Raw genomic sequence first — 16,830 nt, forward strand, 5'->3', positions numbered from 1 at the left:
TTTGATGATGGCCATTCATTTCTCTAATGATTAATGATGTTGAGCATTCTTTCATGTGTTTGTTGGCAATCTGTATATCTTCTTTGGAGAAAAGTCTATTTAGGTCTTCTGCCCATTTTTGGATTAGGTTGTTTGTTTTTTTGATATTGAGCTGCATGAGCTGCTTGTAACTTTTGGAGATTAATCCTTTGTCAGTTGCTTCATCTGCAAATATCTTCTCCCATTCTGAGTGTTGTCTTTTCTTCTTGTTTATGGTTTCCTTTGCTGTGCAAAATTTTAAGTTTCATTAGGTCCCATTTGTTTATTTTTGTTTTTATATCCATTTCTCTGGGAGGTGGGTCAAAAGGATCTTGCTGTGATCTATGTCATAGAGTGTTCTGCCTATGTTTTCCTCTAAGAGTTTTATAGTGTCTGGCCTTACATTTAGGTCTTTAATCCATTTTGAGTTTATTTTTGTGTATGGTGTTAGGTAGTGTTCTAATTTCATTCTTTTACATGTAGCTGTCCAGTTTTCCCACCACTACTTATTGAGGAAACTCTCTTTTCTCCATTGTATATTCTTGCACCTTTATCAAAAATAAGGTGACCATATGTGTATGGGTTTATCTCTGGGCTTTCTATCTAGTTCCATTTACCTATATTTCTGTTTTAATTCCAGTACCATAATGTCTTTTTTTTTTTTTTTTTTGCGGTACGCGGGCCTCTCACTGTTGTGGCCTCTCCCGTTGTGGAGCACAGGCTCTGGACGCACAGGCTCAGCGGCCATGGCTCACGGGCCCAGCCGCTCCGCGACATGTGGGATCTTCCCGTACTGGGGCACGAACCCGTGTCCCCTGCATCGGCAGACGGACTGTCAACCACTGCACCACCAGGGAAGCCCCATAGTGTCTTGATTACTGTAGCTTTGTAGTATAGTCTGAAATCAGGGATCATGGTACCTCCAGCTTTGTTCTTCTTTCTCAAAATTGTTTTGGCTGTTTGAAGTCTTTTGTGTTTCCATACAAATTTTAGATTTTTTGTTCTAGTTCTGTGAAAACTGCCATTGATAGTTTGATAGGAATTGCATTGTATCTGTAGAGTGCTTTGGGTAGTTTAGTCATTTTAATTATATTAATTCGTTCAATCCATGAACATTATATCTTTCCATTTTTTTGTGTTGTCTTCAATTTCTTTCATCTGTGTCTTATAGTTTTCCAAATACAGTTCTTCTACCTCCTTAGTAGATTTATTCTTAAGCATTTTGTTCTTTTTGATGTGTTTATAAATGGGATTGTTTTCTTAATTTCTGTTTTTGATAGTTCATTGTTAGTGTATAGAAATGCAACAGATTTCTATATATTAACTTCATATCCTGCAACTTAAGTGAATTCATTGGTGAGTTTTAGTAGGTTTTTTGTGGTGTCTTTAGGATTTTCTATGTATAATATAATTTCATCTGCAAACAGTAACAGTTTTAATTTTTCCTTTACAATTTGGATTCCTTTTATTTTTCTTTGTTTCTAATTTGGTTGCTATGACTAGGACTTCTAATACTATGTTAAATAAAAGTGGTGGGAGTGGGCATCCTTGTCTTGTTCATGTATATATGATTATTTTAACTTGCTGACCTCTTAAGTTTAAACACATTTTAACAACACTGCATTTCCTCCCCCCTTTCCACATTTATAATATTGACATCATATTCACATCTTTTTGTTTCCCTTAACTTATTGCTGATGTAGATGATTTTACAACTTTTGTCTTTTAACCTTCCTACTAGCTTTATACATGGCTAATATATTACCTTTACTGTATATTTGCATTTACGAATGAGATTTTTTTCCTTTTATGTTTCATGTTTCTTTTCTTTTTACTTGGAAAAGTCCCTTTAACATTTCTTTTAAAGCCAGTTTGCTGGTGCTGAACTCTTTTAGCTTTGCTTGCCTGTAAAACTTTTAATCTCTCCATAAAATCTGAATGAAAGACTTGCTGGCAAGAGTATTCTTGGTTGTAGATTATTCTTTTTCATCACTTTAAACATATCGTGCCACTCCCTTCTGGTCTGCAGAGTTTCTGCCGAAAAGTCAGCTGATAGCCTTATGGGAATTCCCTTGTATGAAACCTGTTGCTTTTCCCTTGCTGATTTTAATGTTTTCTCCTTATCTTTAATTTTTGCCATCTTAATTACAGTATGTCTTGGTGTGGTCCTCTTTGGGTTGATCCTGTTTGGGACTCTCTAGGCTTCCTGTCTGTTTCCTTACACAGGTTAAGGAAGTTTTCAGCTATTAATGTCTTCAAATATGTTCTCTGCCCCTTTTTCTCTCTCTTCTCCTTCTGGGACCCTCCTATGATATGATGAATGATAACATGTTTGATGTTGTCCCAGAGTTCTCTTAAACTGTCCTCATTTCTTTCTTTCTTTTTTTTAATTTTTGTTCAGCTTCAGTGATTTCCATTATTCTGTCTTCCAGCTCACTGATCTGTTCTACTGTATCATTAGCTCTACTGTTGTTTCTTTCTGGTTTATTTTTCATTTCAGTTACTTTATTCTTCATCTCTGTTTGATTCTTCTTTATATTTTCTAATTTTTTGTTAAAAACATCTAACTTTCCACTCTGTTCATCCAATCTTCTCCCAAGTTCTTTGAGCATCTTTATGGTCACCTCTGTGAACTACTTATTGGGTAGGTTGCCTATGTCCACTTCACTTAGTTGTTCTTCTGAGGTTTTATCTTGTTCCTTCATTTGGAACATATTCCTCTATAGCTTCATTTTACCTAATTTCTTCTTTTATTTCTGTGTATTTGGTACGTTGGTTATGTTTCCTGACCTTGGAGAAGTAGTCTTCTGTAAAAGATGTCCTATTTGTCCCAGCAGTGCACTCCCTTCTGGTCACCAGAGCTATATGCTCTAGGGCTGCAGTCCCCAACTTTTTGGCACCAGAGACCAGTTTCATGGAAGACAATTATTCCACAGACTGAGGTGGGGGGAATGGTTTTGGGATGATTCAAGCGCATTACATTTATTATGCTCTTTATTTCTATTATTATTACAATGTGATATATAATGAAATAATTATACAACTCACCGTAATGCAGAATCAATGGGAGCCCTGAGCGGTTTTCCTGCGACTGGATGGTCCCATCTGGGGATGATGGGAGACAGTGACAGCTGAAGTGTGTTGCTCATGTCCAGTCTACTCTGTAATCTTGTTTTGGTTGCTGACACTGCAGAAAACCCTGCTTCACAAAGATAGGATGTTGGAAATGGAAGCAGGCTTTTCAGTGCTTTTGTGGCAATTTAAGGATATTCCACCTTGACTTTAATCCAGACTGCATGAAGATTTGAAGTTGTCTCAAACATACTTTTAAGGCCACTGTCATTTGCAGTCTCAAGCAGTCGATCGTCTTCTAGCATGAACAAAATCGATTCACCTGGCTTACTCACAAATGAGTTGTAGATCCATTCCTTCCCAGTTTGGGGGTCTTTTGTGGTTGGGAAGTAATGCCCAAACTCTCTAGAAAGCTGAGATAGGTGATCATGCACCAGCTGGGAGAAAGAAGGCCCTGGCTCAGTCTCTCAAAATCTCTGCTAATGTTTGACACATATCAAATATCCCAAAGTTCACTCATCACCCCCCTAATTCCAGTTTGGCTTTGAATGAAGTCACTTTATCTGCTGACTTGAACAACAGTTGTAGCTCTCCCCTGAAGTGACAGATCGAGTTTGTTGAGCAGGTTGAAAACATCACACAAGTAAGCAAGTTTGAGACCCATTTTGTGTCACTGAAATTTGCCGCCAATGGTGACTGTTTTTCTAAAAGAAATCTCTGAGGCAGCTCTCATAACTCAAAAACTCTCACCAGTGATCTACTTTTAGAAAGCCATCTCACTTCTGTGTATAAGAGAAGATGTGTGTACTCTGTGTCCATCTCCTCACAGAGCTACGTGAACAAATGTGAGTTAAGGGCATGTACTTTAATGTGGCTGATAATTTTAATCACATCCTGCAAAACGTTGTTACGTTCAGGTGACATTTTTCGGCTAACCAGCATTTCTCTATGGATGACACAGTGCGTAGACTCACATTCAGAAGCGACCCAGTTGACCTGAGTAGTGAAACCAGAAAGCTGTCCAGTCATGGCAGCCACTGTCTGTGCATATACCGACACAAAATGACCAGTTCAGTTTTCCTGATATGTAATCATTCAAAGACTTGAATAGTTCTGCAGCTGTGGTGTTGGTTGGCAACAAAAGTGCACATAACATATCCTCATGCAAATCCTCCTGAAAAATATATCACACAGAAACAAGCATTGTTGCTTTGTTGTCAACATCGGTAGACTCATCAACCTGGATTGTATACCACGGTGACTCGTTAATCCTCTCTAACAATTGTGACTCAATATCCTCTGCTATTTCATCAATTCATCTAGTTATGGTGCTGCCGAAAAAGGAACACGTGCCACCTTTGAACTGCAGCCTCTCCTAAAATTTCACAACAAATGTCCTTAGCAGCAGGCAGGATCAACTGTTCACCAATAGTAAAGGGCTTCTTAGCTTTAGCAATGCAATTAGCCATTCAGAATGATGCTCTCAGTGCAGACACATGTGATGAAGTGGTGGCCTTCGATAATTGCTTCTGTTCTTTGTGTTCACGTTTTTTTGTTTTGAAAAAATCCAAAGGCTTGTCTTTTCATGCAGGGTGCTTTGTCTCCATGTGGTGAAACAGTTTTGAAGGTTTCGTGGCTTCGTTGGATAGCTGGTCACCGCATATTATGCAAAGTGGGCTTGGAGAATGTGAATCACCTGTTGCAATGAACCCGTAATTTAAGTAGGACTCTTGGTATTTTCTTTTAAATGCAGCTTTCATTTTGTTGGCAGTCTTAAGAGTCTTCTGCTGTCTCATCATTGGGTCTTTCCCCATTTTCAAAGAAGCTCTCCAGTGACTTTTGTTTTTTACTCATTTTGGCTAGGGTTAGCTTGCGGGCTTGCCAAAACTGTGACTGAGACAAGTGCGCAATGCGGGAAAGAGGCATGGACAGAAGTAGTAAATAAAATAATGGGCCAGCCATGTGCAGACTAAAATAAGTGTCGGATTCTGGCTTAAGCTCTGCCACCAGATGCAGCTGTACAATTGAAGTACATCAACTCACTTGCCACTATAAAGCCTACCACCAGATGCAGCTTGTCACTTGCCACTCACTGATAGGGTTTTGATATAAGTCTGCAAGCAATTGATTTATTATGGTCTCTGTGCAGTCAAACCTCTCTGCTAATGATAATCTATATTTGCAGCTACTCCCCAGTGCTAGCAACACTGCCTCAGCTCCACCTCAGATCATCAGGCATTAGATTCTCATAAGGAGTGCACAACCTAAATCCTTCACATGCGCAGTCACAGTAGGGTTCGCGCTCCTATGAGACTCTAATGCGGTCGCTGATCTGACAGGAGGTGGAGCTCAGGCAATAATGCAAGCAATGGGGAGCAGTTATAAATACAGATGAAGCTTTGCTTGCTTGCCCGCTGCTCATCTCCTGCTGTGAAGCCCTGTTCCTAATAGGCCATGGACTGGTACCGGTCTGTAGCCCAGGGTTCGGGGGCCCCTGCTCTAGGGGTTCACCCTATGAGAGCTATGCAAGTCTTCTTTTGTGGTCGGCTGACTATCGTGTATAGTCTGGTAGGTGTGGCTGACCCCAGTTGGTTGCCAGGCCCTGCCTTGTGCTAAGGACAATGGTTGGTGAGTCTGGGTCACAAGGTGACCGGCTGTGCAACCTTGGGGGTCCCAGGGACAGTGCTGGCCCATTGGTGGGCAGGCCAGCAGGCTACAGGTTCTGGCGTGTCCCAAAACTGGTGCTGGCCACTAGTGAGTGGGGTTTGGTCATGGGGCAGCTGGCTGAGGGGTCCAGTGTGTCTCAGAACTGGTGTTGGCCTGTTGGTGGTTGGGTCTGGGGCCCAGTGGCCCCAGAGCTGGAGTCAGCCTGCTAAAGGACAGGACCAGGGACCAGGGCTTACTGGGACTAGTGCCAGCTCACTGGTGGGTCGGCCACTGGCTACAGGACCCTAGAGGTCCTGAAGCTGGTATAAGCCTGTTGGTCACTGGGGCCAAAGCCTAGGGCCACTGGCTAAGGGGTCCAAGGTGTCCCAGAATTGGTTTCGACCTACTGGCAGGCAGGTCAATGGCCCAGGAGATTCTTGGGCTGTTTCAGGCCTGCTGGTAGATTGGCTGGTTTCTGATAAGGCAGGCTGCAGCACTGTGGTGGTCCTGGGCCAGTGTGGGCTCATCACTCTATGGGCCTGATCTCACTGAGGATGCTCCTGATCTCTCAAGAAGGAATAATTCACAACCCTGGGAATTTGAACATTCCAATTATAGAAAAGGTACACAAACACATGTTTCCTAACTAAAAGAATTCATGACTTGAAACAGAAAACTGGAATGCACACCATACATTGAGTGCCATCAAGGAGGTGCACAGGGCGGTGCTAAAGAGGCCCAGAGAGTGACACTCCCTCCCAAGTCAGGCCCCTGGTAGCTTTCAGAAGACAAAGCCTCAGTTGAGTCTTGAATGCTCTAAGGAGGTATTCAGAGGAAGAGAGATGGGAATGGCCTTCTAGGCCTTGGGAAGGGAATTAACAAAGTCATGAAATGTGAAAAGGTAAGGTGTGGTGTATATTTCTAGAGCAAAAATTACAATAAATAAATAATAAAAATTACAGAGGTAAAGAAAGGCAGATTATTCAAGGCATTTTAAGCCAGGCTATGGAGCAAGAACTTTTTCAAAGAGAAAATGGGAAACTGTTGAAGGATGTCAAGTGAGCTAGAACTGTGGCTTTATAGAGAGATATCTGGCTCTATGAAAAGAACTGATTAGAGAAATTAAGCCTGGAAGGAGAAAAATCAAGCAGCCATCGAAATAATTCCAGCCAATAAATGCTGTGATCCTGTCTAAGAGAGAAGGGAGAAGTCCAACAAAGGGACACTGATATGGGCACATAGGACACAGAGAACATGGTCCACGCCCCAGGGAGAGATGATGCTAATAAGAACTGACTAGGGAAGTGCCAAGTGGATGGACTAGGGTTGGTACCCAGCGTGGAGCTGTAGTGCTATGGCAGAAGGATATTTGTATAAGGTGAGAGGTTGCAGCCCGTTTTGTTCATAGGCCACTTCAGACATGGTGGAAAGAGTCATGAACCAACAAGGCAGACATTCAAGAAGTAGGCTGCAGCTCCAATAAAGGATGGGAGGAGGAATCAGGGACTTTGACACTGCATAGTCCATACTTGACACACTGCAACCATTGCTTATTTCTGGACCTCCTTCCACCATACCCACCCTTAAACCAACTCAAGATCATCATTAAAATGGGAGAATTTCTTAGAAGTTTCTCATACAGCAGTTTTCAACCCATTTTCTGCAGTAACACATCTGGTAATAGTCTCTTTTTGTCACACACACCCATGGATAATACTTTGACATATGCCGTTAACTCACATAGATATAACCAGTCTTTTAAATTGTCTGTATAAAGGTGTAACACTGTATGTTATTTTTCTCTTGCAGGCACATCCCTAACTTGAGAGATGGGGAGTGAATTCAAAAGAATTGTTCTGCTGAAAGGATTTCAGCACATCAGTGATTATCAGTTTAGCATGATTAAGAGTTTACTGGCCAAGGATTTAAAACTGACTAGTAAAATGCAAGATGACTATGACAGAATTAAGATTGCTGACTTGATGGAAGTAAAGTACCCTGGGGCTGCCTGTGTTGAAAAATTAATAGACTTGATCAAAGATATAGAAGAAATTAAAGACCTTGCTAAAACTCTTCGAAAGGAGAGGTTAAAAGGTACTTGGAAGAACCTCTTTCACACTCTCTCTGTACTGACCTCAACCTTAAATAGAACCCTGATTGGTCAAAGTTTAGACCTCTGTTTCCCAACTTAGGACTCAGTAGCCATGACAATGGTAGTACTTCAGATGCCAACAAATTGACAACTTAGAGGATGCCTTTCCTACAAAGAGATCTGATATGTTTTAGAGGGTGTATTTTGGGGGTGTGGGCAAAGAAAATATTAGAAGGAGCTGATGAGAAAGGCTGAGGCTTCCATACATTAGAAAGGTTAGACAATGATGAAACAAAATTAGAAAATGTAGGTTCTTGAAATATTTAAATCAGTTAATATGCATGCTCTATTATCATATTTACTCTATCATTTTTATACTTTCTAGAAAAACTCTGAGGCAGTACTTAAATAAAAACCTACCTCTGAGAGATGTGAAGAACTTGCCTCTTATAAAACCACTGGATTAGGAAAACATATTTTAAAAAGTCAAAGTCTAGTATCACCACTTTGTCCCATCACAAATTAGATTATATTCATTTTCTCTGGTTTCAGTAATTCAAATAGATCTGTAGAAATTGACCCACCACTAGCATCATGAAAACTTTAGATTCTTAAAAGGAAGATATAGAATAAGTGGATTGTAAAAGTGTTCAACTGAGCTAGATAGGAGTCCAGAGGACAGGAAGAATATGCTTGTGGTACAGGGGACAAGAAAGGAAACCACTGAGGAAGTCTGAGCCAGTACCTATACCTATGCTGCTACTGCTGGCCACCTATGGCCAAGCTAGGCTAATGCAGTAGAGGCAGATACAAGCTTACCCAGATCCACAAGCAGGAAGTGACAGGAAATAGTATTGAAGGTGCTTCAGGTATCTTAGACCATCTCCTCTGGATTTATCATGTTCTTTTTTACCACATCAGTTATTAGGAGAAGCAGAGCAAAAGAAGCAACTCCAGTGAAAAAAAGCAAGCTGAATAAACCCAGTCCTGACCAATCTACATCCACCACTGATAAAGCTTTGGGACCTGAATCAATCAAGGATACACCTGTGAAGGTAGGATGGCTAAGGTCCCACAAAAGGAGATTTTACTGTGGCTTTTCTACTTGTTACCTTCTTATGAACACTTAGTTCTTTATTCATTTCTCAACATGCAAATAAACGAATCAGAGAAAAAGGGATCCAGGGCCAGAGTGAAAATTAATCTTAGAGCCAGTGAATTAATAGGTACTGATCACCCATCATGTTTCTGAACTACTGTGCACTTTAAATTGTGTAATATAATTCCCTATGGTGGAAATATGAAATCATTACCCCTCTTTTAGATGTATATTAAAATAGCAAGCAGATTAGGAAAACAGCTTGCCAAAGCCTACTCAAAGAGACTAAATTCAAACTTAGATCTTCTAAATCCAAGTCCACTGCTCCTCTCATCAACACAGAAGTGAGTACAGGAATGACATGTATAAAATTTTCCTTACTATTTGTATGAAGCCAACATACATGTGCACTGCTTACCTTCTGGCCATCTCTTCAGACGATGGACTATATGTAGTTCCCTGGAGTTCCCAAGGACATAAATTTTAGTATAATTAGAATCTAATAATAAAAATTTGATTTTCTCAGTAGTAAAGATGTGTTTCTTTTATTATTGAAAAGTATTAACCGGGGGAAAAAACCCTACTTTCAGGGAAAGAAAACCACAAAAACTAATGAATCTAAGAGGATGAATCTAAAGAAGGATCAGAGTCAGCTTCCAGGATTGTTAGTAACCAGTACAGAGTCAACTGAGAGCCTTCCCCAGACCCCTCAAATGCTTCCACCAAACCCATCCAGCAGCTCTTCAACCAAGGTACCGTTTTCCTGTTCCTAATATGTTCACCACCCTACATCATATTATAAGGATCCTCATGACCTTGAAAGAGTTTCTCAGTAATCCCTTACTATATAAAATTTCCTTATATAATAAAATCACCCATTAATTTATCAAATGCAGATATTGAGACCTCAATGTATTCTAAGTCCTGTGGCTTTTGGCAAGGTATGCATTTATGAAATAATTCCTGACCTCAAGAATGTGACTGTCTTATGTTTGGTCCTGAAATAAGGAATGGTAGTGGCCAGACAATTAGACATGACTATAAGGGTATGTTTCTCCCCTACATTTCAGTCTCCTTTCACCCCTTTCCCCTTAACCACGGGCCTAGACTAGTTCTCAGCATTATATGCTCTTTCCCATGTCAGGTGTTTGCACATAGGCTCTTTCCTTGATTGGGAATTCATTATCCCTATCTCTTCTCTGGCTCAAATGCTTTCAACCTTCAGGTACCAACCTGAATTCCTTCCCCAGGCAAGTCCTCACTGAAACAACCCCTTTCAAGAAAGGATCAGATACTCTCATTGTTTGGACACTTTACTATTCCTTTATAGTACTTATCACAACTGTGATAACTACATTTTTCTTTCCTTCTAGACAAGGAGCTCAGATTATAGGTAACCTGTCCCAGAGGAAGACAAGACAGGGGTGGGAAAGTGATTTCACACCTGTAGACATTGACTCCTATTCCAACCTGCTTTTTGTTTTGCCCTGTGGTTATATGCAACCCAGGACTATGGAGCCTGTATTTGAGATGAATGGGCACTAAAAGATGGCCCCAAGGCAACATGAAGGGTAGGCAAGAGCAGGATTTAAACCACTATTCTCTAACATAGTTTCTCACCTATGAACCAAGCTGCCCTCTGACTCAGGCTGCATACCCACCCCCCCCCGCCACACACACACACATGCCCCTTGAAGACAGACCTCCCATATAAAGGGACTCTCTATTTGGGGTGTAGTTTCCTTGTTGTCATTTTTATTAGTTCCAAGAGTCCATATTTCGTCCAGTAATCTTTCCCAAAATATCAGTAGGTTTCTAGGAGCCTGAAGAGCAGATATCAGAAACCCACTTGTGTATTTTCTTGATCAGAAAGTCATAGTTAATAAACATCCTTAAATGCAGCCAATTCTGGACTGAGATTTGCTTCCCTTATAACCAGGGAAGTTTACCTTCCTGCTTTGGCCAGTTTTCATCAGATGTAGGACCTGGATTCCATCCCAAACCAATGAAATTTCATCTGAGCTTTTAATATTTGGAGAGTGAAATTTGTAATCCTAGTTGAGATAGGAGAAGGATAGGTAATACAGGTATCTGTATATGTGCTATTATTTCAGAAAAAAATTGAAAACTTAAGACTCTACATTAAAAAAGAGAAAAGAAAAAAAAGAGAGAAAAGAAATGATGTTGTGTTCTATGTGATTTTGAATATCATTATCAAGAACTAAGGAAAAAATCTTTTTTTCTCAAGAAAAAAAATGACATAGCCACCAAAATTAATGACTTAAAAAGGAAGACCGTATCTCAGAAACAGAGTCAACTTCCAGGAACTTCAGCAACCAGCAAATGCCCAACTGGGAGCAGTTGTCCAGTGAAATCTATACCTCCACCAACACCATCCAGCAGTTTCTCAGTCAAGGTACCTGCTCCCTATTCCCATTCCTTGTACCTCCTACAACATAAGTACAAGAATTATCATAATCTCATTTCCCACAATTTACCATTTATTTATTTAATATAATCACTCATTCATTTTTCCGTGTATGTTTTGTGATCCCACTCTATTCTAACTCCTTGGCTATTTACAAAGCATGTATTTATGAAATAATCTCTAATTTTGAGAGGGTTACACTCTTGTGTTGAATAGAAAGAGGAGGGGAAGGTGACCAGACAAGTCAAGATGAATGTGTGTTCACCCTTACATTCCACTTTCCCTGGCCCTACTCCCCTTTGTTCACCCACCACATGATAGGGTTTATTTTCAAAGTTCTGTGCTCCTTCCCATGTCAGATGTTTTGACATAGACTGCTTTCTTTGTTTGGAATCACTTGTCCTGATTCACCACTGGTTCAGGTGTCTACACCTTTCAGGTGCAAACCTGAATCTCTTCCTCATACAAGTCCTCACTGATACCCCCCGTCCCAGAATACATTAGGTATTCCTCTTTTTTCTTTTTTTTAATAAATTTATTTATTTATCTACATTTTATTTTTGGCTGCGTTGGGTCTTTGTTGTGGTGAGTGGGGGCTACTCTTCATTGTGGTGTGTGGGCTTCTCATTGCGGTGGCTTCTCTTGTTGCAGAGCATGGGCTCTAGGCATGCAGACTTCAGTAGTTGTGACTCGCGGGCTCAGTAGTTGTGGTTCGCTGGCTCTAGAGCACAGGCTCAGTAGTTGTGGTGCATGGACTTAGTTGCTCCGTGGCATGTGAGATCTTCCCGGACCAGGGCTCGAACCCTTGTCCCCTGCATTGGCAGGCAGATTCTTAACGGCTGTGCCACCAGGGAAGTCCTAGGTATTCCTTTTGTTTGCTTTCAAAGATCTGTTTCCTTTTCCTTTTTAGCACTTATCGCAACTGTAATAAATGTACATTTTTCTTTGTTACTATACTATAACATCAGTTATAAGGTGCAGGTCAACTGAAGAAAAATGCACAACCTAAAAGTTGAGAGTTATGTTTTATTCAGCAGACAATATGAGGACTTAAGCGGGGGACACAGAATCTCAGACAGCTCTGAGATACTGCTCTGAAGAAGCAAGTGGGGAGCCAGGATGTATAGGAGGTTTTGCAACAAAGACCAGGTAGTTGGAACATCAAAAGATTACTGTTAATAAAGACAGCCAGATATCTCAAGTTAAGGAATTTGGCACTTTTCTATGTATAGGAAGATGCAAGAGTCTGAACTCACTGAAATCATTCCTTTGCTATGAACCTCAGCTATCTGGGGCCAGTCTCCTGTGCTTTCTCATGCTGAGTTTCCTCAAGGTGTGCCATCAGGGTTGGCTGCAGCAGTTGACTGCTAGATGGCGGGCATCCTGTTTCTACCTTGAGTTCCCTCAGGGCTTACCGTTGGGGCAGCTGTAATGTGATGGCTTGATGGCTGCAGCATCCTCAGTTTATGGATGTGGCAGGCCATAGTTTTCATTCACAGTGCTCTTTCCCAGCAAAGACCAGATGAGAATGGAAAAGTGAGTACACACACGTGTGTATCAGCTCCTATCCTAGCCTGCCTTTGTTCTGCCCTGATTTGACCCCTGTGCTTATCATCACACTGGGGTACAATGCCTATTTCTGCGGTAAATACGCAAGTGACTGAGGAATAGGCAAAAGGAGTATTTAAATCACTATTCTCTAAAATAGTTTGTCACCCAAGTTCCAAGCTGCTGAGGCTGAAGCCCCCTACGCAAATCCATGTATACCAGTTGAAGACAGATTTCTTCTGACAAGATTTTTCAAGTTTTGTTATTGTTTTTATTACTGTTACCTCCAATGATTAATAATTCCTCACATAGTCTCTCTTTGTTTTATTTATGGGATGGAGCTAGTAATCTGTGCCTGTTTGCCTCTAGGTCCAGCTGGCCTTGGTCTAGTCATTGAAACCCCAGGCTCACTGTCTCTCTGCTACGACAATGACTTATGTGGACATCTCTAGACAACCCTATTTTTCTTCTTTATTTTTTTAACATCTTTATTGGAGTATAATTGCTTTACAATGTGTGTTAGTTTCTGCTGTGTAACAAAGTGAGTCAGCTATACATATACATATATCCCCATATCCCCTCCCTCTTGCAAGACAACCCTATTTTTCTATGCATACAGTCTTAGAATTGACACTTTCTAAGGTCCTATCTGCCTAAACTTGTGACATAGTCATTTCTACTTTCATAAGAATCATTCTGCTGCCCCTAAAACTCCTTGGAGCACAGGAATCCCAGGGAGGCTCATCTGTCCTTTTGGCCTCATACACCTAAACACACCATTCAGTCATTTCTTCTTTAGGGTCCAGCCACCTCTGTAGGAGACCTGGCACAAAGACGATCTGACCCACTCTGTCTTTGATTCATCAGTGGAAAGAGCAGGAAAGCCTTGCTCTTCTTCATCATGGGGTCTCCCAACTGTTTTCTTTGTAATATAGGCTCTGTTTGGGATTCAAAGACAGAAGCAGACCAATATTTTCTTTTATTCCTGCTGCTATGTCTCCCCAGTAGCAAACAGCACACATTGGCATGCTTCAAGAACAGGGTAGAGTGGTGAAGGAAATAAGCCAAGGGAAAAAATTCAATTATTATTTTTAAGTATTATCCAGCCATATAGTATGTTTTAGGGACCTAAATCCTACTGTTATGATGGGAGTTTTTGGTTTAACCAAATGTAAAAATGATCAAGATGCTCTTGTCAATGAGATTGAATTACTAAATGTAGCAGAAGTGAATAGAGAAGCTTCTTTAATAAAGTGCTTCCCATACCACCTCTATATTGGGTTTCCATCAAGAAAGCCAACATTAAGCATGAAACATCTGTGGATCAGAGCAAAAATAGAAAGCCCTGTGTCTACTGTAAAATAATAATGTAGTGATATTTCTAGGTAATGAGCATTTAATGATGCTAGACTCTAAAACCTGTGTTCTTTGTGTACACTATCTCATTTGTTCTTTATAATGTCACACGAGGATGCTATTGTTAATCCCATTTTACATATGAGAAAACTGAAGTTCTTAGAGGTTAGAAATCTTCTCCAAGTTCATGCAGAAAGTGAATGTGAGAGCCAGGATTCAAATGTAGCCTAACTGAATTCTAAAACTTGAGCTTTTAGTTGCATATATTGTTGTATAGATGCTACAATATCTGAAATTTATTTGTAAAAATTTATGTCGGATAGTGTTATATCTCAGATTTGTTTCCATTGCCCAGACTCTTAAGCCTTCTAATGAGGAATGAAGTGACAAGGAAGGTCAGAGGGTGTTCTAATCAAGTAGCTGCATGCCAGAGACAGGCATTTTAAGCAGCTCCCTCAACTACAATTTTATCAACAACTGATACTTTATGGATTGGTTAAATGAATGCTAGAAGTGGTAAGAACTGTGGCAATTCTATACTGCAGAACGTTAGAAATGGTCTTTCATCAGTGAAACCAAAGGTAGTCAAAATAATTGATTTTACAGACACTTCCTGCCCTGGCTTAAACAATTATAAAAATCCATGTACTGAGAATGCCCTGGGTGAAACTGTGAATGGGTCTGTTTATTGCTGAGAACTACCAAAGGTTTGGTTGCTTGATAGAGACTAGGTAGATAACAGAATCCTGCCTCTGGAATTATGAATTTGAAACAGTGTCTCTGGTATGCTGATAAACAAAGCATTCAAATGAATGCAGACCTGGGTTTCCTGGATTTGAAGAGTAGATGATAGAACCGACTTGCTTATTTGGTAAATATATAAGGTAATGAAGACTTAGTTAATAAAATGTCCATAAGTACAGCCAACATTGTTCAGAGATGTGCTTCCATTATAACCTGGTAGAGTTTTCTACTAATAAATTACTCCAAGTGTTGTCTTGGTGAAGTTGATACAGGCCAGTTTGCAGCAGAGGTAGAGCCAGAATTCCAAAACAGATCGATGAAATTTTGATCACCTGAGTTTTTAACATTTGCAGAGAGAAGTTTGAAATCCTGGTTGGACTCCAAGCTGGGGAGGTGTTGAGGGTATCTGAAGATGTACTATTATTCCAGAGCAAATTGGCAGAGTGAAGATCCTGTGGTGTGTGTGTGAGAGAGAGAGACAGAGAGAGATAGAGACAGAGAGAGAGAGAGAGAGAGAGAGAGAGAGAGAGAGAGAGAAAGAGAGAAATGTTATGGTTCATCTGATATTGAAAACCATTAACCAGGAAGAAGAAAATACATATTTTTGGATTCAAAGAATAGAAGACACAACCAATAAAACGCTTGACTCCAAGAAAAAGAAACTATGCCCGGAGCAGAGTCAGCTTCCACAATGTGCAAACTTCAGCGTAATCCCAAATGAGGGCTGCCTTCAGACTCCTCAGATGCTGCCACCAACCTCATCCAGCAGTTCCTCAACCAAGGTACCAGATTCCTGTTTTCAGTACTTTCCCTCCCTACAACATAATGACAGCATTCTCTAGAACCATAAAGGAACTTCACACTAATCCCCTACAACATACAATTCTTTATTAATTAGATCACACGTATTGTTATTGAGTGTGTATTTTGAGATCCTACCTACATTCAAATTCGGACTCTTATTATGCTGCCCTTTGTATTAGGATATTCTATGACCTAGTGTGCACATAAATCATTCCTCTTCAGTCATGGGTATAACTAGTAATTTGTTTGTTTAATTTTATTTCTGTGTTTCTCTCAATACATCATGAGTGAGAGAGCTTAGGGTGCAATAAGGTGGAGAAATACAGAAACAAACAAAGCACTATCACCAATTCTTCCTCTTTTTTTAATTATGGAAGTAATATCATCTAAGAAATTTAGGAAATGCAGATACATAGACAAAAATAATTAACTTTAACTATCTGAAATCTCCCTTCTATCAAATGCCATATTTTGGTAAACAGTCTTTCTGATTTTACCTTTTGCTATGTATATACAAAGAATATCAATTTATCCCAGGTTGATCACATTACACATATTTTTCTATAATTCAGGTTTTTACTTTCACCTGCTATATCTTGAAGTGCTACTTAATTCAAGAAGTATAGATTTAAATTATTATTTTAATGTAAGAGAATAACTGCATTTTTAAATTTTTATAAATTTAAAAATAATCCTTTACTCTTTGACTTTAGGCTATTTTCAGTATTCCCTATACACACAATGAACATAATAAGAACATGTGTCCATCAAGTCTTCTTTCATGACCCTGAGTATAGATACATAATTTCTTCCTTAGGTCCTGTGCACTTCTTGTCAAGGTGCTGCTGTTGTTACTAGTATGAGATTTGTTGTTCCTGATTAACTTGGCCTGGGAATGAGCATCGGATGTAGGGAGAATTGGCCACAGTGATGAGAAATCAGAGTTAAGCCCCATGACCCCCAGGCTGTGGCCTGTATAACGGTACAAGTCAGACCACATGGAGCACTGCTGGTCTGTGGAGG

The 16,830-nt window shown here is 40.1% G+C and overlaps 1 protein-coding gene across 1 annotated transcript in view; it reads left to right on the forward strand.

Annotated features, from left to right (window-relative positions):
* The window catches only part of LOC309957769 (interferon-activable protein 203-like), a 39,456-nt gene that overhangs the window by 3,631 nt on the left and 18,995 nt on the right, over positions 1-16,830 (forward strand). The window contains exons 2-6 of the mRNA XM_082833211.1: positions 7,546-7,830; positions 8,750-8,883; positions 9,518-9,679; positions 11,176-11,343; positions 15,588-15,785. Of these exons, the coding sequence (XP_082689337.1) occupies positions 7,566-7,830; positions 8,750-8,883; positions 9,518-9,679; positions 11,176-11,343; positions 15,588-15,785 (927 nt within the window). The 5' untranslated portion in view covers positions 7,546-7,565. The remainder of the gene's footprint in view (positions 1-7,545; positions 7,831-8,749; positions 8,884-9,517; positions 9,680-11,175; positions 11,344-15,587; positions 15,786-16,830) is intronic.

This window comes from Leucopleurus acutus (assembly GCF_964270905.1).
Source record: "Leucopleurus acutus genome assembly, chromosome: 2".
NCBI lineage: Eukaryota > Metazoa > Chordata > Mammalia > Artiodactyla > Delphinidae > Leucopleurus > Leucopleurus acutus.